General features: G+C 48.1%; 1 protein-coding gene across 1 annotated transcript; it reads right to left on the bottom strand.

Annotated features, from left to right (window-relative positions):
• Window positions 1-189: 189 nt before the first annotated feature.
• Window positions 190-22,244, bottom strand: LOC103635427 (uncharacterized). Its single transcript, XM_020543320.3, has 19 exons — window positions 21,901-22,244; window positions 21,227-21,275; window positions 21,097-21,156; window positions 20,908-20,999; window positions 19,771-19,822; window positions 19,535-19,597; window positions 19,369-19,418; window positions 18,361-18,436; window positions 18,015-18,227; window positions 17,800-17,906; window positions 17,616-17,724; window positions 17,223-17,423; window positions 16,928-17,143; window positions 12,202-12,312; window positions 4,002-4,277; window positions 3,642-3,916; window positions 1,711-2,059; window positions 1,278-1,562; window positions 190-1,169 (listed from the first exon to the last, which is right to left on the bottom strand). The coding sequence occupies exons 1-19, from the start codon at window positions 22,002-22,004 to the stop codon at window positions 588-590; spliced, it is 3,270 nt and encodes a 1,089-aa protein (XP_020398909.1). The 5' UTR covers window positions 22,005-22,244; the 3' UTR covers window positions 190-587.
• Window positions 22,245-23,104: the final 860 nt, after the last annotated feature.

The following is a 23,104-nucleotide window of genomic DNA, read 5'->3' as shown; positions in this document are numbered from 1 at the left end:
TGAGCAACCCTTTGAACGTTAGAGATCGTTCCAGATTTAGACCATCAACAGATCCCCTATGCCATCTCGTATCTCATCCTCAATTTCAGGGCTCCACTCTGCAACAATGTCAAACAGTATCATCTACAATTCAACATCCCTATTTTACAATACCCACTGGATACAGCATTAATATGTGCATCTGAGCAATCCTTTGAACACCGGATACATTTTTTAAACAAAGGGCTGGGTTGCTGACCCTGCCCGATTGAATTGGGCCTGGAATGAACCAGGTCCTACAAGACAGTCATTCGGTCATCTCTCTGGCTCCTAGTACCCCAATATATTCAGATAGGACCATGACAGGATTCACCGCTAATCTTTCCATTCAACATAGAATAAAAGAAAAAAAACAATCTCAACAAACTGGCACAACCCAAAAAGTATTCCGAGTCAACCAATAAAGCAGGGCAGGCTACAGCTTCGGGCCAACACGGCCCGCGGCAACTGCTGAGGCAGCTCATGGAACTGCTACAGCACAAAAATAGATGGCAAAAAGAGGATGTACATGCATCAAGTTACAAGCAAAGCTTCTGCGTATCCATGTACTAGTGAAGCCTCGTCAGCTCTTCCACAATCTTGGACAGATCCTCCACCGAAACGCCCATAGCCTTGGACACCACCTCCATCTTGCTCCGGCTAAGGTCAAGGAACGACTCGATCAGGTCACCATCAAGGAAGTTCCGTGCCTCCGCTGTCTTCTTGTCGTTATGGAACGACCGCCATTGCTCATGGCTCATGTTTCCAACTCCCTTTATGTACTTGACAAGAGTGGACTGGAACTTCTCAAGGAAGGTGTAATGGTCATGCGGGAGGGAGGCGATAATGCCAATGACCCCGTTTATTGTGCCAAAGATGACCGTAGGAATCTTCCCTATCTCTGAGTCTGGAAGGCGCATCACGAGTGAACCATGGCGGAATCTGTTCACAAACTCTCCGAGATGGTACTCCCCAACGACCTCAAGCTTGGCCCTTTCGTCATCTGTGGCAGCATCACTGTTCTTGCGCACGGTGAATAAGTTATAGCCATTCTCCGCCCCAACATAGACTTCATCATCAAGCATCTCAACTGCAGTCATCCAGTTTGCATTGTAATCCCTAGCACGCTCTTCGATCGCGCTTTCCTCATGCTGCTCAACAGGGAAAACATTAGCAATCAGCCCAACAAAGACGGACACAATAATTTTACAGATAATGCAATGTGAGTCAAGCAAACAGTTAAAAAACCCGTCACCCACCTTATACACCAGCAAGGAAATTGACTTCATCAGATCGCCAACCACAATGAAGTCACCACGTGTTTGAGTGTACAAGGCAAGTATGTGCCCATGGTGGCCACACTCAGATTGCAGCTCATGTGAACCATCCTCGCGCGACATCCACTTGTATAATTGAATCTTCTGGTTGATAGCAGCCAACAATTTCCCATTGAATGCATTCAACGAATAAACTGCTCCTTTGGTTTCTTTCTCCACAATTAATTGCAAACTTCCATCTTCAACTGCAAATACAAGGATTCGGCCCTACAAGATGTACCGATACATAACCATTTTGTGCACGAGAAATAGAAAAGGCTCACTGAGAAATTAACTAAAACAAGCTGTAAATTGAACAAGTATTAAAAACGAGTTAACTAGCATTAGTAAAAGATCATGATTTCAGATATATCACCTTGGTTGGTTCATTTTCTTCAGGTATAACATATGCAGTTCCCACACAGTAATAGACATTATTGTCATCCACAAACGAACAGCTAATGATGGAGCAGCCACATTCATACTGGTCTAGAGGATACACACACAGGGACTCAAAAGTCTGATGATCTAGCAGACGTATTAAGTGAGTCTCACTTTCCTCCACACTCTGGTTGTACTTGAAACTGCAAAATGCTAGTGTCTTTGATTGCTCCTGGTGGCAAATGCGGCGTGCTTGTTCATTAAGGGGGATTGTGCGGATATGAAGCTTCTGGATATCATCAATAGTTCCAATTGAAAGCTCACCCTCTTTAGCAATTGCAAGACTGACATTGGAAAAAAGAAGGGTGAACTAGAGGAACCTTAAGACAGTGGTAATACTTTCTAACTGTAACTCCACAATGACTAGACCAGTGACACAAATGAACTACAAGCTCCCAGCATCAAGTAGAATGCAACTAGCAACCAAAAAAACAATGACATCAAAAGACATAAATGGCAGGCAATAAAGCATTTGTTCCCTAATTTGACTGTTAATGATAATAAAATGTATAAGTACAAATGAATTAAAAAGGAGATTGCTTAACAGATTCAAAAGAAATTTAAGGTCTTTCAATAACATTATCTTCAGACTAAAATGCTTTGCTGTTGTCAAGCAAGCCAAATTTTTATAAGATTGTGAAAGCTAATTAAGGGGCTGCTTAGTTTTTTGACCAGGTACTATTTCAGCTTGGTTTTTACTTTTTTGGTTGCCTTACCTAACTACCTTGGGGTCTGTGTAGGCAAGGTTTGCTTTGCCAGCCTGAGAGAGCCAAATTGAGCAGGCTCTCCTGGCTGGGCAAGATTATCGTGTCTCGTGCTAGCCAGGTGAGGCAAGGCTAGGCACCGAATCTAGTCAGTGTTCCAAAACACGGTACTAGGCGCTCACCTAAGTGAGCTTCAGAGCTGGACAGAGAGATAACACCTCGCCTATGGGGTAAACGGAGAATATGTGACGTGCCACTAGACTGAAGCCACGCTGCACGAGGGAGGGAGCTGGGCCACCAGATCTATTGCTGGGCCGCCACCAGACCTCCCTCCCCCACCAGTCATGCATCGTCAGATGTGCATCCGTTTCAAGGAGAGGGGAAGGGAGCAGAAAGGAAAGGCAGGCTTGGGAGTGGTGATGGCATGGGGAGCGTGCAGGGCAGCTCTGCAGCAGCGCACAAAGGCTGAGCCTGTGACCACTGACCTGCCTGACTGCAGCCACCCTCCACAGAGAGAGGTCATGGGAAAGAAGTGTCACCGAAAAGAAAATCCAATGAGGGATGCTCGGGCTGCAGGTGATGTGGATAGGACAGAACGATTTTGCGACTTGCCCCTCCACTTTGTAAAAATTCCTGCATTCTTAATATCATTTCCTTTACTGGTTTTTTACATCCTAGTCCCTAGAATTTCATTTTTTACAAGATACCATTAGATATATTTTTTGTTTGATATTTCTCTTCTCATAACATCCTCTGGTAATTAACGTTGGTGATTAATTCAATGATTAGTCAACTACATAGCGCAGAACAAAGTGATATAACCACCTAAGAAACACCTAGAAAACACCTAGGCGTGCCTAAGCTCTAGGCAGAGGAACACTGCGAGAGAGTGCCTAGCGCCTTTTTGAACCTTGCATCTAGTGAAGCCAAGCACACCCTAAAAAAAGTTGCTACTGCTAGTATAAGAACTTAGTAATAGTCAACTTTTTAATGAACCACACAATACATGGACTGCACAAAGATCAGATGGTTATGCAAAATGGCTTGTGAAAACATTTCGTCCAAATTGATACATAATCCCAATTCCAGTACATACAGGAGATACTTGACTCAAAGTTGAAGACTTCAATTCCATTGCACAAAATCTAGAGAGGGAACAAACCTGTCTGGAAAAGCGGCTGTATTGAAAGGGCACATATGATTAACCTCTTTCAAATTTACATTGCTATAGAGAAGCTTCTTATTGCTGCTATAGATGACAGTTGGCCTATCTGATGAAGCAAACACGTGGGTGGTACCCTTTGATGAGAATGTACGAAGGCTGATTGGTTGGGTCCCGAGGGTAACCTTTTTTCTATCAGTCAGTTCACCTGTGCTTGCATTCAGCAGAAAACTGAACAGATTACCATCCCCAAGAGCACAAAGTAAATACGAAACCTGAAAAAAAAGAACATATATATGTTACTTGAAGTAGCCATTCTTGTTTTCAATGGAACTTAGAAAAGCGAGTTCAAGAGCATACCCCCTCCAAGGTGCACAGCAGAACAGACCGAGGAACAATTTCTCCACCCAAATTTTCTTTCCTTATTAATACAAGATCTGGAAGTGAAAATATTCTAACACTTATATCTGTCCACATCCCAACAGCAGCTAGGGAACTATACTCTAGATGCTCTCCAATTGGGTTCAAATCAAGACAAGAAATCTCATGTTCTAACTGTGCATGCTTCACTTCAACAAGTTTAGCATCCCTAATTTCTAGGTAAACAAGATGGCCACCACCGGTTGCCAACAGAACCTGTGACACATGTGCAATTGAAAAATAGTATGAGAATAAATAGAATTGGCATCCAACAATTCAAATCCATTTGTATTAGGACATTGAAGAAAAATGTATTGACTAGATTGCTGATGATCAAGTGATTTATAGTTTCAGCCTCTTGGTCGCACAAGGGGCAGTGCTCTAGCGAGTCTAGCCCTCTTTTTCTGAGCCTGTCAGCTGTCTGTAAGTAGAGGGACTCTAACTCTCATCAAGAGGATGACACTATGAGTTGGGGCAATTTTCTGTTTATTTCCTCAAACACTACACAATGCCATACCCTTAGAGGGGTTGGGGACACAAATTTATAGCCCTAGGGGCTGCACTACCACACCTTCTCACACACACTACACAGCAGGATTGTCCTCTAGATGCTAAAGAGACTACAGAGGACAGTCAAAAGCGACTGTTGTCCTCTAGATGCTAAAGCGACTACAGAGGACAGTCAAAAAGCGACTGTTGTCCTCTAGATGCTAAAGGGACTACATAGGACAGTCAACCTGTCCTCTAGATGCTAAAGGACTACAGAGGACAGTCAAAAGCAGGCTGTCCTCTAGATGCTCAAGACTTATTCCATCATTCTCCCCCTAAGTCTTGGGCGTCGTCTTGTGAGAAAGTTGGGCCATCCCGGACCTGGAGCAAAGCTCAACAAACTTAATCTTCCCAAGGGGCTTGGTGAGCAGGTCTGCAAGCTGATCCTTGGTGTTGATGTAGCGCGCCTTGATGCTCCCTTCTGCCAAGCAGTCTCGGATGAAGTGGTATCTCAGTCGGATGTGCTTGCTCCGTTCATGGAACACGGGGTTCTTGGCCAATGCCAGAGCGGACTGGCTGTCCACCCTGAGTTCCACCGCTCCAGTGTCTCTCCCGAGGAGATCACCGAGCAGTCGAGCCAGCCAGAGAGCCTGAGTCGAAGCAGTGGACGCTGCTATGTACTCGGCCTCGCAGCTGGACATGGCCACCACCTGCTGCTTGACCGACTGCCAGCTGATGGGGCACTTGCCGAGGAAGAAGAGGATCCCGCTTGTGCTCTTGCTGGTGTCGATGTCGCCGGCGTGGTCGCTATCGCTGTACCCGACAAGGTGTGCCTCCCCAGGGCACCTCGGGTAGTAGAGACCGTGGTCGAGAGTCCCCGCAACATAGCGGATGATCCTCTTCACAGCCTGCTCATGCTCCGTCGTCGGTCGCTGCAAGAACCGACTAACGTAGCTGACGGAGTATGCCAAGTCAGGTCGTGTGTGGACGAGGTAGCGAAGGCTCCCCACAAGACGCCGATACTGAGTAGCATCCATCTCCTCCGTCGTGCTGTCGCGACTCAACTTCAGCCTCTCCTCCATCGGAGTGAGAGCTGGGTTGCAGTCGGTGAGCCCAGCCAGCTCAACAATGCGCCTGGCATAGGCGGTCTGGCGAAGTGTGATCCCGGAGTCTCCCTGGTGCACCTCAATCCCCAGGTAGAAGGAGAGATGCCCCAGGTCACTCATTTGGAAAGTGGCCTTCATCTCTTCCTTGAACGCTGCCACTTCTGCATCCTTGGCGCCGGTGATCACCAAGTCGTCGACGTAGACACCCACCAGCAGGACATTTTCTCCATTGCCCCGCCGATAGATGGCCGCCTCGTGCGGGCTTGGCGTGAAACCCATTCCTTTGAGCGTGGAATCCAGCTTGGCATTCCACGCCCTCGGTGCCTGTCGCAGGCCATAGAGAGCCTTGCGCAGGCGCAACACCTTGCCCTCCTTGCCAGGGATCGCAAAACCTGGCGGCTGGTGTACGTAGACCTCCTCCTTTAAGTCGCCGTTGAGAAACGCCGACTTGACGTCCATGTGATGAACGTGCCAGCCCTGCTGGGCTGACAGCGCAAGGAGGAGTCGCACGGATTCCATCCGTGCCACAGGGGCGAAAGCATCGTCGAAGTCGATCCCCTCCTGCTGTAGGAAACCGCGTGCCACCGAGCGAGCCTTGTGCTTGACGATGGCGCCGGCTTCATCCCTCTTCAGTTTGAACACCCATTTAAGGGTGATCGCGCGATGACCATGAGGGAGATCAGCGAGCTCCCAGGTGCGGTTCGTCTCAACCGCGTCCATCTCCGACTGCATCGCGGCACGCCAAGCCGCATGTTTCTCGGCCTCCGCGAAAGACCGAGGCTCACCATCGTCGCATGCAAGATGCAACTCTCCTGCCAGAATACGAGATGCAGGGCCTGGTACCGACGGGTCGATGAGAAGGCCCTCCACCCTTCGATACCGCAACGGCTCACCGTCGTAGCACGCGTCGACGCGCTCCTCGTCGCGGGACAGAGGGATCACGAGCTCCACTGGGTCGTGCTCGACACGAGCTGGTGTCGGAGAGGACGTTCCCGGAGAGGGTACCGTCGGTGCTGGAGTACGTGGTGGCGAAGAGCTCGCTGTAGCCGGAGTCGTGGCTGGAGTGCGTGGTGGTGAAGAGCTCGTTGTAGCAGGAGCTGGAGAGTTTGGCGCTGGAGTCGGTGGAGACTTGGGGGCTGGGGTAGACCTGCTCGGAGAAGAGTTGCCTACTCCCCCAGCTCCCTCAAAGTGGACGTACTCGATGGTGAAGTCGTACGTCGGAGTCGTGCCGTCGTCCACCGCCTTGTCCCACGCCCATCCTCGCCCTTCGTCGAACACTACGTCGCGCGCCGTGCGCACACGCTGTGTTCTTGGGTCAAGGATGCGGTAGGCCTTCGAGCCCTCCGCGTAGCCAATGAACACCCCCGGGGTGCTCCTATCGTCGAGCTTGCTGATGTGGCCAAGCTCCTTGGTGAACGCGAGGCAGCCGAAGACCCGTAGGTGAGAGACCGCCGGCTTGCGCCCATGCCAAGCCTCGTACGGTGTCATCCCGTTGAGAGCCTTGGTGGGCGAGCGGTTGAGGATGTAAACCGCTGTCACCACCGCCTCTCCCCAGAAGACAGCTGGCATTCCTCTCTGCTTGAGGAGAGCTCGAGCCATCCCCACAACCGTCTGGTTGCGCCGCTCGACGACGCTGTTCTGCTGCGGGCTGTACGGCGCGGAGTAGTGGCGCTGAACGCTCTCATCCGCGCAGTACGACGCGAACTCAGCCGCCGTGAATTCGCCGCCGTTGTCGGTGCGCAGCACGCGCAGCTTGCGGCCGCACTCCGCCTCCGCAGCGACCTGCACACGCCTGATGGCGTTCGCAGCCTCTCCCTTGCTGCCAAGGATCATCACCCACATGTAGCGGGAGAGATCGTCGACGAGCAGCAAGAAGTAGTGTCGTCCTCCTGGTGTGGTTGGTGTCACCGGGCCACACAAGTCCCCATGCACGAGCTCGAGCCTCTCCTTGGCTCGGAAGCTCGACTGCTGGGGAAAGGGGAGCCGTCTCTGCTTTGTCAACACGCAGACATCGCAGAATTGCTCCACATGGTCAAGGCACGGCAGGCCTCGTACCATCTCCTTGGCACTGAGCCGCTTCAGGGCCTCGAAGTTAAGGTGCCCGAAGCGCTCGTGCCACTGCCATGCCCCGTCGTCTCGACGAGCAGCAAGGCAGCAAGGTTGTGCCACCTTCACATTGAGGATGTATAGCCGATTTGAACTCCTGTGTACCTTGGCAAGAAGGCGACGAGAGGGATCCCAGATCCTCATGACTCCGTGCTCGACCTCCACGCGCGAACCGTTCTCATCCAGCTGTCCCAAGCTGATGATAGAGTTCCTCAACGCGGGGATGTAGTAGACTCCGGTGAGCAGCCTGTGCTCACCAGACGCGGCGGTGAAGACGACTGAGCCGGCGCCCTTGATCTCTACGCCGGAGGCGTCCCCAAACTTGACGGAGCCTCGGACGCTAGAGTCAAGCTCGGTGAAGAACTCCTGTCGGCCGGTCATGTGATGAGTGGCGCCGGTGTCGAGGCACCATCCTTCGATCATGTCCTTGTTGGAGCCGTCGCCGAGGAAAGCGCGTGCTTTCGACTCGTCAAGGTGGAGGAGTGCCGCTGCGGCCGGTGCCGCTGGAGATGGCTCGATGCTTGCATGTGCCAGGAGCAGGGCCTCCTCCTCCGCCTCCGCCTGTGCGACGTTGGCCTGGCCACGTCGTGGCTGCCGACAATCCCTGGCCCAGTGGCCAAGCTTGCCGCAGTTGTGGCAGCCGTCGTCTCGTGCCGGCTTCTTGTTGCCGACGGCGCCGCCTTGGGCACCTCCACGTGCACCACCTTCAGCATGTCCTCGCGCCCCGGCCTGGGCGCCTCCACGCGCCTTGCGCGGCTTGCCGCGTTTGCGGCCTCGTGTCGAGGAGGACTCCCCCTTCTTCTTGTCACCCTGGCAGGCCTCCCACTGCTCCCGAGTGAGATGTAGCTTCCCGTCGATAGTGATAGGCCCAGAGAGAGCCTGTGGTTCGTCGCCGTCGACCACCTTGAGGCGACCAATCGCCTCTTCGATCGTCATCGTGGAGAGGTCTAGCAGAGACTCGATCGAGCGAGCAATCTGCCTGTACTTCTCGGGGATGCAACGGAAGAGCTTCTCAACAGCTCTCTCCTCATCGTAGGTGTCGTCGCCGAACTGCACCATCTTCTGCAACAGAGTGTTGAGGCGGAGAGCAAAGTCATCAACATCCTCACCTGGCTTGAAGGCCAGGTTCTCTCACTCCTTGCGAAGTGCCTGCAGTGTGGTCTTGCGGGCACGATCGCTGCCGATGCGGGTCGCAGCGATGGCGTCCCAGGCCTCCTTGGCAGTCCGCTTCTGGGAAAGCGAAAACTGCATCTCGGGCGGGACTGCAGCAATGAGGGCATCCAGCGCCCGCCGATTCTCGTGGTAGTCGACGTCGTCGTAACGAACTGCTTCCCACATGTGGCGAACCTGGAGCCGTACCCTCATCACCGCGGCCCACTCGACGTAGTTGGTCTTGGTGAGGGTAGGCCACCCACCGCCGGGACCGATGTCCCTGACAATGGCCTGGGCCATGCGGCGACCATGGTACCGATCCGGGGAGGGAGAGTCGTGCCGCCTGTAGAGGCCGCGATCTCCGTCGACTCGGTCGCCGCCGCCAGGAGCACCGCCGGCGCGTCTACGCCCGTCTGGGCTGTCGCCGCGTGCGCCCCCGCCTAGAGCGCCGTCAGCGCGTCGGCGCCTATCCGGGCTGCCGCCACGCGCGCCCCCATGGGGATGCGTGGCTGCCCACTGTGCTGCCTGCTCTCGCGCTGCTTCCCTCGCCAGCCTGAGCTCTTCGTCGGTGTTGTCGTCGACAGAAGCAGAGGTGCCAGCTCTACTGCCGCGCAGAACCTCGAGCTCTGTTGCCGCCGCACGTGCAGCATCCGCCGCCTCCGCTGCTTCTACTTCCGCTCTCGCTGCTGCCAGTTCCGCCGCCGCCAACCGTGCTGCCCTCGCCGCTGTCGCTGCAGCCGCTGCTGCTGCTCGCTCTCGTTCTTGTGCCGCGGCGACCTCGGCTTCGTGTTGGCGCCGCGCACTCGAAGTGACCGAGCGTAGGGACATGGTGGGCTAGTGAGGGGTCGCTGCGTGTGGAAGAGGCTGTCTCAGACGAAAGGTTGCTCGTCTGAGCAGGAGAGGAAGGAACAGTTGGAGCTCTGCGGGAAGGAGATGAACAAGAGATGTTTAGGCTACAGGATAGTTTGGCTCTGATACCAATTGTAAGTAGAGGGACTCTAACTCTCATCAAGAGGATGACACTATGAGTTGGGGCAATTTTCTGTTTATTTCCTCAAACACTACACAATGCCATACCCTTAGAGGGGTTGGGGACACAAATTTATAGCCCTAGGGGCTGCACTACCACACCTTCTCACACACACTACACAACAGGATTGTCCTCTAGATGCTAAAGAGACTACAGAGGACAGTCAAAAGCGACCGTTGTCCTCTAGATGCTAAAGCGACTACAGAGGACAGTCAAAAAGCGACTGTTGTCCTCTAGATGCTAAAGGGACTACATAGGACAGTCAAGCTGTCCTCTAGATGCTAAAGGACTACAGAGGACAGTCAAAAGCAGGTTGTCCTCTAGATGCTCAAGACTTATTCCATCACTGTCCAGCATCTATTATGCTCCACAAGCCAAATAAAGAACTTGCACTTCCCAGGAGCCCAAGATTTCCACACTCGTTCTGCTGGTTCTAACTGAACTGAACCATGGAAGAGAGCTTTATAAGCAGAACTAGTTGTATAATCCCCTGAAGCGCTTGTTGGCCAAAGTGTTTTTGCCAAGCAGTTCTGGTTTGATTTCATTAGTTCAGTGGGGCTGCAGGAGTTGTGTCCAGCTCACGAGGATTCCTTCGAGTCATGGTGGAAGACTAGCAGCTCTCGGGCATCTGATCTTCTGAGGAAGGGTTTCAATTCTTTAGTAATCCTAGGTGCTTGGACCATATCGAAGCATAGGAATAGATGTGTCTTTGATGGATGTAATCATAGCTTGGTCACAGCCCTTAGGGTGGCTAGGGAAGAGGCGGTGCTCTGGTCCTTGACTGGAGCCAAGGCCCTGTCTTTCCTCCAGGTTGAAGAGTTGCTGGCTTAAAACAGCGCTGTGGGTCGTGTTTTCTCAGTGTTAGTCGGTGATCATTAGTCAGTTCTTTAGTGTTGGGGTGTAATGTGTGTGGTGTAATGGGGTTCTTTCCCCCTTTCTTCTTTTAATGCAAAGATGCGCAGCTCTCCTGCGTATTCTAGAAAAAAAAAGGTTGCTGATGATAAAAATACCTGAACAAAACCGCAGCAATATGTAAAAGTGACACTGATTCTTCTGGATTATAATAACTACACAAAGTTACAAAGCTCCATTTGGCTGCTAGTTTTTCAATTGAATTTTATTTTCCGGTTTTGAGATGTTTGCAAATGTCCAACGGAGACCTCCAGAGATGTCAGTGCATAGTAGGACCCTAGGCACGATAGTAATGGGAAGAGAGGCAGGGGATGGCCGAAGTTGACATAGGAAGATACAATAAAAGGAGACTTGAAAGAATGTAATATACCCAAAGATTTAGCCTTGCATAGAAGCGAATGGAAAACAGCTATCCACGTGTTTGAACTTTGAGTTGTCGCTTATGTTAGGTTTCAACTCTAGCCTACCCCAACTTGTTTGGAACTTAAAGGCTTTGTTGTTGTTGATGATTTGGACATAGCAATTATTTCAGCATAATTTCTTGAGACATAATGAGAAATTCTTAGTTAGTGCAATAAATGTTCCTGTGAGTATCAGCATAACAAGTTAGCAACCAAATACTGGCCCCTCAGACTCAAGGAAAAAGAAGTGGGCACACCAGTTATAGGTTCCCAATGCAGGCAAGAATTGGAAGTCATATATGCATTGCAATTACTACTCAAGTACCTTTAGATTGCAATTGCATGTACACAAGAAATAATTTGATAAGCTCCCTATTTCTTGTTTATGTTTCTCGCCCCTTAACCCTCTCCTGGGTTTGTTTTGGATAACAGCAGACCTGGATGCACGTCAACATGTGCATCGACAATAAGGCAAAAGGGCACTATAGCAGTAAACAATCCCCCAAAGTTTGTATTACTACACATATAATGATCAGATCATATTTGGTAACCAGCTAACTGGTTGTTGCCTGATTGGGAAAGATAACATGGAAATATTACTTAGGGGGACTGCTCCAAGTTTCAGCTCCAGTGTGGAGTTGTAGTTTATAATATATAAATTTAAATAGTTTTTACAAATATTTTTAATCTAAATAATAAACAAAATGACTTATCTAAATGTCTTCTAAAGGTTCACAACTCCAGCTCCGCGATTTTCCGGATCACCTAATAAAGTGCTCCATTAACTCCACCAAATTTTCTGGAGCTGGAGCACTCCCAAACGGAGGCTTAAATGACAGAGGAAAGATTTAGGTTTCAAAAAAGAGTAATTGGATGTCACTGAATGTGGGATGCACTCCAAATTTTCTGAAGGAAGACAGGAAGTAGTCCCAAAGGAAAAGCACCTGACTGGCATTAGCTGAAGCAACATTGACTGAGAATCCTGCTGGTGCATTCCACTGATCCACTAGCTCCCGGGAGGTACAACTGACTAATCGAACCGAATTAGCAGTAACCTGTCAATCAAAACAACAGGTAAAACATTGATAGTTGATTAAACATAACTCATCACATAGCTGCTAAAATGATGAAAAATGAAGTGACAGGAAACTAATCTATCAAACATTAAAAAAAAGGAACTTTCTTCAAATACCCACTTGTTACCGACTCCTCGCTGGTGAGTCCGTAACCTTGGTTTCCTGGTGTCCTTCAATGGGGAGTGGAGAGGGAGATTGGAGTGGCGCAAGGTGTATAGAAGAAGAGGGCGCTGATCACCCAGATCTCCTGCGCCGGCGTCGTGCCTGGCCAGGATGATCCCAGGTGATCTCGCCCAAAACAAAAGGGAGATCTTATTCCTGGTTCATTATTACAGCTGATGTCGAGCCGCCTTTATAGCCATAGGCGGTCTCAGGATAGACATATCTACTGCTACTATTTAGCCACATAAAAAGGAACTAACCTATTATTTAGGAACTGCTACTATTTAGCCACATAAAAAGGAACTAACCTATTATTTAGGAACTGATAAAACAGAAACTATTCCTGACTTATCTCCTCTTTCCTATTTCTGCGCCTTGTGAATTGGCGGCCCACAAAAGCATCTATAACATTTCCCTCCTCTCCGACAAACAACTCGTCCTCGAGTTGTATTTCTGGATATCTTCTCTTGAACTCATTACATTGTTCCCATGTAGCATCAGCCGGCTCACGTCCAAGCCACTGGACCAGTAACTCCCAAACACCTCTATTTAAACGAGCCTTCACTACTTGTGCTGGAACCGGAAGTACCTTGCCATGTAGAATTGTTGGTAAGGGTACTAGTGCGGATGGGGGCTCCCCTTGGAATTTCTTGAGAAGTGCCACATGAAAAATATCATGGATTCTTGCATTGGTTGGCAGCTGTAGCTTATAGGCGACCTCTCCAATGCGTTGCAGAATTTGATATGGCCCATAGAACTTAGGTCCTAATTTGGATGTTGCTGCTGGAGTGACACCCACTGCCGACCTTTGGTGCAGACGCAGCCAAACCCAATCGCCGACAGCATACTGCACATCTCGACGGCCACTGTCCTGCGCCTGCTTCATTGTTACCTGAGCTTGGATTAGCCTTTGTTTGATGTCTGCCAAGAAAACATCTCGATCCTGAAGTTGCTGATCAACGGCAGCTACTCTGGCTGTCCCAGGTGTATAAGAAAGCATTGTTGGAGGGTCCCGGCCATATACAATCCTGAATGGAGTGCACTTGACCGCAGTCTGGTATGACGTATTGTAACAAAATTCAGCCCATGGAAGCCATTGTAACCAAGTTTTTGGTCGATCACCTGCCAAACAGCGTAAGTACATCACAATAATTCTATTAACCACTTCCGACTGTCCATCGGTCTGGGGGTGAAACGCGGAACTAAGTAACAACTTGACCCCAGCAAGGTGAAAAAGCTCAGACCAGAAGGCACTAGTAAACACTGTATCTCTATCACTTACAATTGAGCACGGAATACAATGAAGGCGCACAATCCCTTCGAAAAATGCCCTAGCCACGGTCACTGCGGTATATGGATGGCCAAGAGGAATAAAGTGGGCGAACTTAGAGAACCTGTCGACCACTGTTAATACCACTGTCTTGCCACCAACCTTAGGAAATCCTTCAACAAAGTCCATGGAGATGTCGTTCCAAATTTCCGATGGTACCGGCAGGGGTTGCAGCAGACCTGCTGGATGTAGATGCTCAGTTTTATTCCGTTGGCAAGTGGTGCATGCTTGCACAAATTCTCTGACTCGTCGTAAGGCCTGTGGGCTGTAGAAGGATGCTCTCCATCGATGTACAGTCTTCTCAATGTCATTTGGGTGCATGCGTACTTGGTGATATCCACTGCGGAGGTCCAACTTTGTGAAGAAGCTGGCACCGTGTAACTCATCCAAGAGTTCGTCGACCACCGGAATGGGAAACTTGTCCTTGACTGTTTTGGTATTGAGGGCCCGATAGTCAATGCAGAAACGCCAGGATTTATCAGCTTTCTTCACAAGTAACACTGGAGAAGAGTAGGCCGATGTGCACTCCCGAATGATGCCTTGCTGCAACATGTCTTCGCACTGGCGCTCGATCTCGTCTTTCAACAATTGGGGGTATCTGTAGGGCCGAACTGCAACTGGTGGCGTCCCTGGCAGCAGCCTGATGTGATGGTCATGACGCCGAGGTGGCGGAAGGCCACGTGGTTCAGCGAAGATGTCGGCGTAAGACTGCAATAATGCCTGTAGTAGTTCGCGGGGTTCGGACAGGGCTGCGCACTGAATATGTGGCGCACCCAGTCCTACCCAACGCACCTTGCGTCCCAGGCGCCAGAACTCCATGGATAAGGCATTGAAGTTCCACAATATGGGTCCCAATGACCGAAGCCACTGGACCCCCAGGACAATGTCGAAGCCGGCCAGAGGAAGACCGTAGCAGGTGATGTGGAAGGTCTCCTCGGCAATAGTAGTTCGGAGCTTGGAATATATCCCGCTGCTGGCGACGTTGTCCCCGTTTGCTACCTTGACGGAGAGACCCGGTCTTGGTGTGACTTGGAGGCCCAGCTGGGTGGCCACAGCTTCCCGGATGAATGTGTGGGTAGAGCCTGTGTCCACCAGCGCCACCAATGTCCGATCCTTGACCCTGACCTGGAGCTTCATGGTCCTGCTGATGTCAATGCCCGTGAGGGCATGAAGAGAAATGCCCAGGTCTTCCGCTGCTGCATCTTCCTCCATGTCGTCGTCCATTTCCAGCAAGAATACCCCCCTTGCGGTGCACTTGTGATCAGCCGAGTACTTCTCGTTGCAGTGGTAACATTCTCCACTTGCCCGTTTCGCTGCTAATTCTTCTGGTGTTAGACGTCTGAAACGCGGCCGATTTGGAGCAGCCGGCCTGGCCCCCGGACCTGAACCAGTCCCTTTGATGGCGGACGGGTTCCGGTGACTTTGTCTATCTCTGAGTGCTGCAATGTTCTCCTCCTTGCGCTCATAAGCACGGGCCAGACTCATTGCGGTCTGCAGGTTTGTCGGGGCCAGCAGCTCGACATCGGTGCGGAGGGGATCTCCAAGACCTGCTGTAAACATGTTCACCTGCTGCATAGGAGACAAGTCATCACAGCGACAAAGCAAGACTGAAAACTGTCGCTGATATGCCTCCACGGTGCCTGTCCTATAAAGGGCTTTCAGTTCTGCCAGGCCATTGGATCGGATGGGTGGTCCAAACCTCATGTTGATGTAGTCAACAAATCGCGCCCACGACAGAATGCCATGATCACGTTCCAGGGCATAGTACCACTCGGCTGCTGCTCCCTCCAAGTGTAATGATGCTAGCCAAACTTTTTCTTCTGCCATGGTTCGCATCCCTCGGAAATAGGTGTTGCACTTGTTGATCCATGTCAATGGATCTGATTCGCCGTCGAAGGATGGAAAGTTGGGTCGCGGTGGACGGCCGCCGCCTTCGTCGTCACGACCCCGACCACGACCATAGCCATCTGGTCGGCCATAACGATCCGGGCGGCTGTAGAATTCGCTGCCCCCATCACTACTCCCGCGACGTGGGGCCTGACGGCCACCATTGTTGCTGTCGTGGTCGCCCTGGTGTGGTGGTCCGTCGCCGTCGTCAATCTCCGTAATTTCCTCCAGCTGGACGCCGCCGGGTGGAACCGTTTCCACCCGCGCCAATCGACGATCATGGGTGTCCAGCCGACCATTCATGGTTGTCAGCTGACCCAACATCCTGTTCATTGCGTCCATGAGGAAGTCCAGCTTCTGTTCTGTGCTCTTGTCTTCAGGATCGGGCATGACGCCGGACATGATTGTCGCTGCGTCTGCTGAATCTGATACCAAATTGTTACCGACTCCTCGCTGGTGAGTCCGTAACCTTGGTTTCCTGGTGTCCTTCAATGGGGAGTGGAGAGGGAGATTGGAGTGGCGCAAGGTGTATAGAAGAAGAGGGCGCTGATCACCCAGATCTCCTGCGCCGGCGTCGTGCCTGGCCAGGATGATCCCAGGTGATCTCGCCCAAAACAAAAGGGAGATCTTATTCCTGGTTCATTATTACAGCTGATGCCGAGCCGCCTTTATAGCCATAGGCGGTCTCAGGATAGACATATCTACTGCTACTATTTAGCCACATAAAAAGGAACTAACCTATTATTTAGGAACTGCTACTATTTAGCCACATAAAAAGGAACTAACCTATTATTTAGGAACTGATAAAACAGAAACTATTCCTGACTTATCTCCTCTTTCCTATTTTTGCGCCTTGTGAATTGGCGGCCCACAAAAGCATCTATAACACCACTATTTCATCTTTTATATCCACTAACATAACACATTTTGAATTGAATAAGCAGAAGTCAAATGTACAAAAAGGGGGGGAACAATTAGGCAAATTAATGCAAGTTCAGCGTACAAAAGCTGCATCAGTATATATTTATTTAAATTACTTTTAAGATGGTGTTGATTTTGCAGCAACTGATAATACATTGCAAAAGAAATGGCTAAAATCTACTTCATAAGATTTTTACCTTACTAAATTAATGCACAGATAGAATAATAGTCTGCTAGCATGGTAGTGTGTTAAATGCAAGAAAAATTTGACAAAATGGTCATTAGAACAGGCACCTGTATAAGAAGGTCATTGATCGCATTTTGACAAAACAGGGTCTGAGTTTGTGCATCAAACCCCTCTATCTCGGTCTCTTCAAGTTCATCTTCCATGTTCATTGCCAAGAATCGTGTCTCACTTATAAAGCTCACAACAAGGTACATGTCATATGGATCATTGAAAGAAGATTTCAATGACCATAATCCCTTTATGCCTTGGAGTTCTACTGAAGCCTAATCAAGCAGGAGAGAAAAAATACAACTCAAAACTTCACAATAAAAAGTTGGCAATGATAAACTACCATAAAAATACCTGCTCATTAATCCCTATACCATTCCGAACCACCCGAAGGGAACCATCTTTAAATGCCCCAGAACAAGTGACCACCTGACCTTGACCCTGCCTATCAAGGTCAATCACGCAGAAGTCCACAATCGGTCCAAGATTAACATACCGTTCGAGAATTTCAACAAATGAACCACTTGCATCAGCTTGGAGGTTCAGCTTCACCAGCTGTTAGAAAAATAGAATGTTCATGAGACATGTTCCAAAGAACAATATGATGCTATCTCCAGCAGCTTACTCATCTGCATCTCCTATTTCAAACCTCACTCTGTAAATAGTGCAAAACAGTGTTTTGCACGACCATATGCAGAATCTGCTAGCCATAGCCTAAAAGGAAGGACAAAAAAAGCATTGAACTACCTGTGAATCGCCAAACCGTGAACCAACATAAACAACGCCATTATCAAGATATGAAATCGATGATGCAATCGAAGTCTCCCCCAGGTATTCAATTTTCAAACCAGTAACCCTAAGATGGCGGAAGGTGAAACAGAAAAATTTTAGCAATAGCCTTTCTGTTTCAAAATAATGCACAAGCTGTTACCTTTCTCGTTCATGGGTAAGGACAAGTAAATGCAGAATTCCAGTATTATCACCAAGTAAATATCGAGAACCATCTGGGTCAACCCGTCCATAAGCTCTAATAATGGACTGGCGAAAAACGGAAATCAAGGGCAAAAGAATTAGTGTAGACACGATACTTACCAACCTGAAGTAGGCACCACAAAGAAATTTAAAGAGATGTAGGCAAGAGATTACTTGTTTTATTGGTATTGCTTTAAATGTAGAATTGGCATTGCAGTAAACTATTTGCTCCTCGCCAATTATTATCACACCACCAAGTGGAGCTGGTACAGGTATCAACAAACCAGCACCATTGTCTACATTATTCTGAGACCAAGGGCCCTCAATAAAATCTTTGTCCTTCAGTGCAACTTCATAAGTCTTAACATGCCTCACATCTTTATTATCCTGAAGTATAGCACAGACAGATGCAAATAATATAAACAAAAGCAACTACCACAAATCATAACAAAATGCAGTCAAGCGTTCAGAACTCTATAGTTTCTAGCAAGGGAAAGTTCATAATGAAGTTTAAACAAACCTGGTAGAGGACAACAATTGTAGGTTTAACACAACCATGCAGAAATTTGATGTCCAGTACTTGAAGTTCTTCCAGTCTAACAGAAGAAAATGATAACTGTAAGATAGTATGAGTAACATAACATTAACTATTATACAATATACTCAAAATATCTAAGTTCATCTCCATAAAGTTAATCACCAAGATTTGTGATAAAATTCCATGATGAGTAAATGTTGCTAATGTAATCTGATCATAGATAGCATGAGATAAATGCTAGAACAATAGTATGCTCTCAAGATGCCATGAGAAGCCGCTGGCATCAATTTGATTCACAAGACAACCTCGTGATTAGTCATCCTAGCCGGTATGCTGGACTCGACTATGGGTTACGACTTACGATTAGTTTTGTTGTCATCTGATTAGTCATTGACTAATCACAAATAGTCAGGAAACTAGGGGTGGACAACCAGAAAGAATGAAATTATTGGGCAGCTTAGGACATGGGCTGCATCTGGGATGGCTTAGGCCACTTGGGCTCATGTTCTTCAGCCCAATTTGCAATCCTACATACAGCCACCACCCTAGAGTTTCCTTCATGCTTGATTTGTACTCTAGAACATATAGTATATTAGCATATATTTGGTATATTAGTTCTGATTTATATAGGAAAACTACCTGACAACTAGAAGCGACCAGTGACGATTAGTCGCCCTGATTGAAGACTAATCGCAACTAGCCTGATCAGTTCCATGGTGACTAGGATCGACTACACGACTTGATAGCATTGATAACCACATAAATTTCATACTGATGGATAGAAGAATGGAGACATCTAAACGAGATTAAGTCATGCGCATTATGGTTTCCAAGTAAACTGCAGAGGGTGCCAAAAAGATATCCACCCAATGACAGAAATACTGAGTATGCATGCATGCTCCGATATCTATTGTTACTACCACATACATTTCCAGAACACATTAATACTTTTCAGCAAATAACTAACAATTAGAAATTCCACACTCATACCTGATATTGAAAGCTTCCTTCAGCTGCCCTTTGTTGTCAAATGGTATAACCTGCAAAGCACGGATAGCAAAAGAAATAAGAGGTGTGTTTGGGATATGTCGAGTACATCTTTATAATAAGAACAAATCTGCATCCATAAACCTAATGAGGCAGACAATATATTTACCTTAAATAAGCCGTCATAGAGATGAAGACCAATGAGTCTACAGTCAGGGTCGATGATTCCAATCTACACAATAAAGAAAAAGATCATTCATTAGTATTACTGTTACAGGTGAAATATTGCTCACTATTCATGTAAAACCCTGTGAAATGATGGACAAATAAATTTTCAAATTGAAGGAAAATTTTGATATTATTAAGGAGTCAAATGTAGAGGGTTGAAACTGAAAAAGAACTCACCTGTCCATTGTCAGTAGGGCGGCCAATGCGATCAGAAACGTCACCCATGGCTCTACATATTACAACAACAACAAAGCCTTTTAGTCCCAAGCAAGTTGAGGTAAGCTACAAATCCAGTGGCGGATGCAGGATAAAATTCTAGGTGGGGCGACATTGTAAAAGACAAATCACTAGACTAGACCACTGGATAAAAGTAGCTCCATGATAATAACGTAAAGGTTAGGTGATAATACTGATTGTTTCAAAATGACATGAATACCCGGAAAAAAATTGGTTGCCCTAGGGGAGAGTCGGAGAGGGGAAAAAGGTGGGCCAACGAGGGGGGAGGCTGGGGCGGAGCGGCCACATCGGCATGTCGTTGTGGCGAGTTGGCGAGTCCGTCGCGAGATGGCGACGATGAAGCGACAACTTTCAGGGGATAGCGAGGGCAGGCGACGGTAAGCGACAACCATTGCCACATTGTGATGACGTTGTGGGACCCAGTGATATAGCGAGGGCAGGTGGTGTCGTGGTGCCAAGGTAGGATCCCACTGACAGCCTACCTGCTCGTCGGCGCGGACTAGGAGGCAAACTAGCAGCATTGCGTGTAGGATCCCGACAATGCGACGAGTTGGCGAGTGACGAGGCTCGTCGGCGCGGACTAGGAGGCAAACTAGCAGCATTGCGTGTAGGATCCCGACAATGCGACGAGTTGGCGAGTGACGAGGAGGCAAGGTGGAACTGGCAGCGGGTGGGTTAGGTCACCCACTAACCAATCAGTTAATAACTGAAGGAGCAAGCGAGCCACGAGTGGGCTAGCCGCTAGGAGAGAGAATCAAATGACTCGGGTGGGGATTGGGCTGAGTAGTGGAGCGCTGAAAAAAAAAGTTGAATCAAAACTAAGAATATATATATTTTTTATTTTAATGTATATTTAAACCTAGGTATAAGAAGTTATAAAATTAAGGTGGGGCCATGGCCCACCTTGCCCACCCCTTGCGTCTGCCCCTGTACAAATCCATGTTACAAATAAATCATTATTTTCCATACGAAATAGAGAACACCAGTTTTGTTTTCCTACAGACAACATGTAAGTGAGACCTGCAACATAAATCCATGTTGTGTAAAGTGAAAGGCTAGGAGAGTAAGTGTCCAAACCTGGTGATTAGCTCTGATTTTTCTGTGTCCCATTGCAGAACACAGAATTTGTACCTCTCCGTAGCAATGAAAAGAAAATCCTGAGTCTCATTCTGAGGATAAGAAACCAACAGAAAATCCATTTATAAAAAAACTTCAACACAAAGACAAATAAAGTATCTCAGATGGATGAACTGTAAACTAGCTTACATGAGGCCGGAAGAGCTCAATCGTTGCAATTCTCCCATATATAGGCACATCAAGCATCGGCTGGTACGCGAAGATATCATGCAGAAGATATCATAGTGAAACTACGCTGACAAATCTATAAATGACTAACCTGAAGGCCCTGAGGGGTAAGCAAATGGATCTCGATCCGGGTGCATTTCCTGAAAGGTTGATGCAGGTGTGCCTTAGTAAAGGATTGTACAGGCAATTGCCAACAGAAAAAAATCCTAACTCTGTTGTTACATGTATTTCTAGGCAGCAAATTCAACACAAACGTCTCAAGTTGTGTTGCCATGGAACATGTAGTTAGAATATGGTTGCTACATCCGATGTTTAGCTATCGCTCTAATGAGCTATAAATCGCAAATACAGAGAGAATCACGCCAGGCATGTGTCACTTTGTATTAGCTCGACTGTTGAACATCCCAGTAGGGACTGCCAAATTGCTAGGTAGGGTTTTACTGTGCTAGTCTCAGATATTGCATAACTGGGTGGTACAAACCCCGAAATTGCCCCTCCGGAATTAAAGAAAAAATTTAGAACGGGGAAGGGTGAGCAGAAATAAATCCGGAACAACCTAGACGAGATAGAGGAAACCACGCATTCCAGAGTGGTCTAGCTGAGGGCAAACCCTAGGCCGCGCCCCACCTACGTCCCAAAACCCTAGGAGACCCCGCAAGGTTTGCCCAATCTCAAGTGCTAGAGCATTTGGGAGCAGCGCTCCGAGTTAGATCGTACGTCGAGAGGAAGAAGACAGGGAGGAGGGGGGGTTGCTTGTGCGCTTACGCGATAATGAGGTTGAGCTGGTTGGGGCTGGTAAAGTTGCCGACGCAGGAATGGCTGACGCTTGTGGGCTTGTGCGCCGTGACGACGTAGTTCCACACGTTCATCTCTGCCGCCGCCGGGGAACAGTGGGCTCTGGAAGGTGAGGGAAGGAGGTGAAGGCGGTGGCGAAGGGAGCCGACAGCCGAGCCAGGGAGGGAGGAGATGGACTCTTTTCTAGCGCGGGCGCCGCGGATGGACGCTGCTGATGTGCTAGGACTAATAGGCCAGCGGCCTAATCGGCCCAGTTGTCTTGCTGTTGGACCGGGCCTTTTTAACGTCGTCCAAACTTGGAATCAATCGAATTCACGGCCGGAGGCATGTCAGATCGAAAGCTCCTTCAAAATCACTCTTGTTGTTTCTATAACTAGTGTCTAACTAGCGCCTTGGCGCGCTAATTTGTATGTTTCTAAAGAAATGTATATATAAAAAGAAGGGATAGAGGTTGAAAAAGAAAATTGATGTATTTTTCAAGAAAAAAGTATAATAACTATGTAAAGGAAGAAATCGGTAAACTGAACAACGTCTATCACAGTCATTTCAGATTTCTATCTAATGCCAAGGCACTAATTAGCAAGCAATTTTTTTCTTTTTTTTGAACACAAAGGGCCATCAAGCTAACATTGAGATATTTTTATCAGGAACCTGTAGTATGGTTGAAGCATATATATATAAAGGCTTGTTCATTTCGCCTTAAACAAACCAACATTTAACATTAGCTAAAGAGAGCTAGTTTGGATTTAAGGGCCCCAATTTTTTCCTCCAAAGCACAACTTTTATGGAACATGGAAAACACTCTAAGTGCATGTGCAACCCCGTTTAATATGAGGTCTCTTGAGGGGTCTCTAGTAGGCTAATTAAAGAAATACAACTACTCGATTCTTTATACATATTGTTTCTTAAATGTATTTATGATACATAGACTCTAAGTTGTATCATGCAGTCTCTTAGTTATCTCTTGTATGTGGAAAATCGAGCTATAGTCTCCAGGTTGTATATGCTCTAAGGTGGATCACGGACAAAACTTTGGTCATCTTTGTTTTCCCCAAAATGTTGGAGAACCGAATCCGTTTGAATTAAGAGAAAACGGATTCATTGTGTATGGATCCTTGAATTAAGGAGAACATGATTGTTCATTTTATCCCCTAAAACACCACCTTATGTACGT

This window comes from Zea mays, chromosome 8, assembly GCF_902167145.1.
Source record: "Zea mays cultivar B73 chromosome 8, Zm-B73-REFERENCE-NAM-5.0, whole genome shotgun sequence".
Taxonomy (NCBI): domain Eukaryota; kingdom Viridiplantae; phylum Streptophyta; class Magnoliopsida; order Poales; family Poaceae; genus Zea; species Zea mays.
This window is presented reverse-complemented; position numbering and strand designations above follow the sequence as displayed.

What these genes read in the sequence shown, in the direction of transcription:
- LOC103635427 (XM_020543320.3), bottom strand. Translation starts at nt 22,004, where the DNA reads ATGAACGTGTGGAACTACGTCGTCACGGCGCACAAGCCCACAAGCGTC. An exon ending in CTTACCCATGAACGAGAAAG is followed by an intron (nt 17,725 to 17,799) that starts GTAACAGCTTGT and finishes CCGCCATCTTAG; the next exon opens with GGTTACTGGTTTGAAAATTG. An exon ending in TCAATGACCTTCTTATACAG is followed by an intron (nt 12,313 to 16,927) that starts GTGCCTGTTCTA and finishes TTTGATTGACAG; the next exon opens with GTTACTGCTAATTCGGTTCG.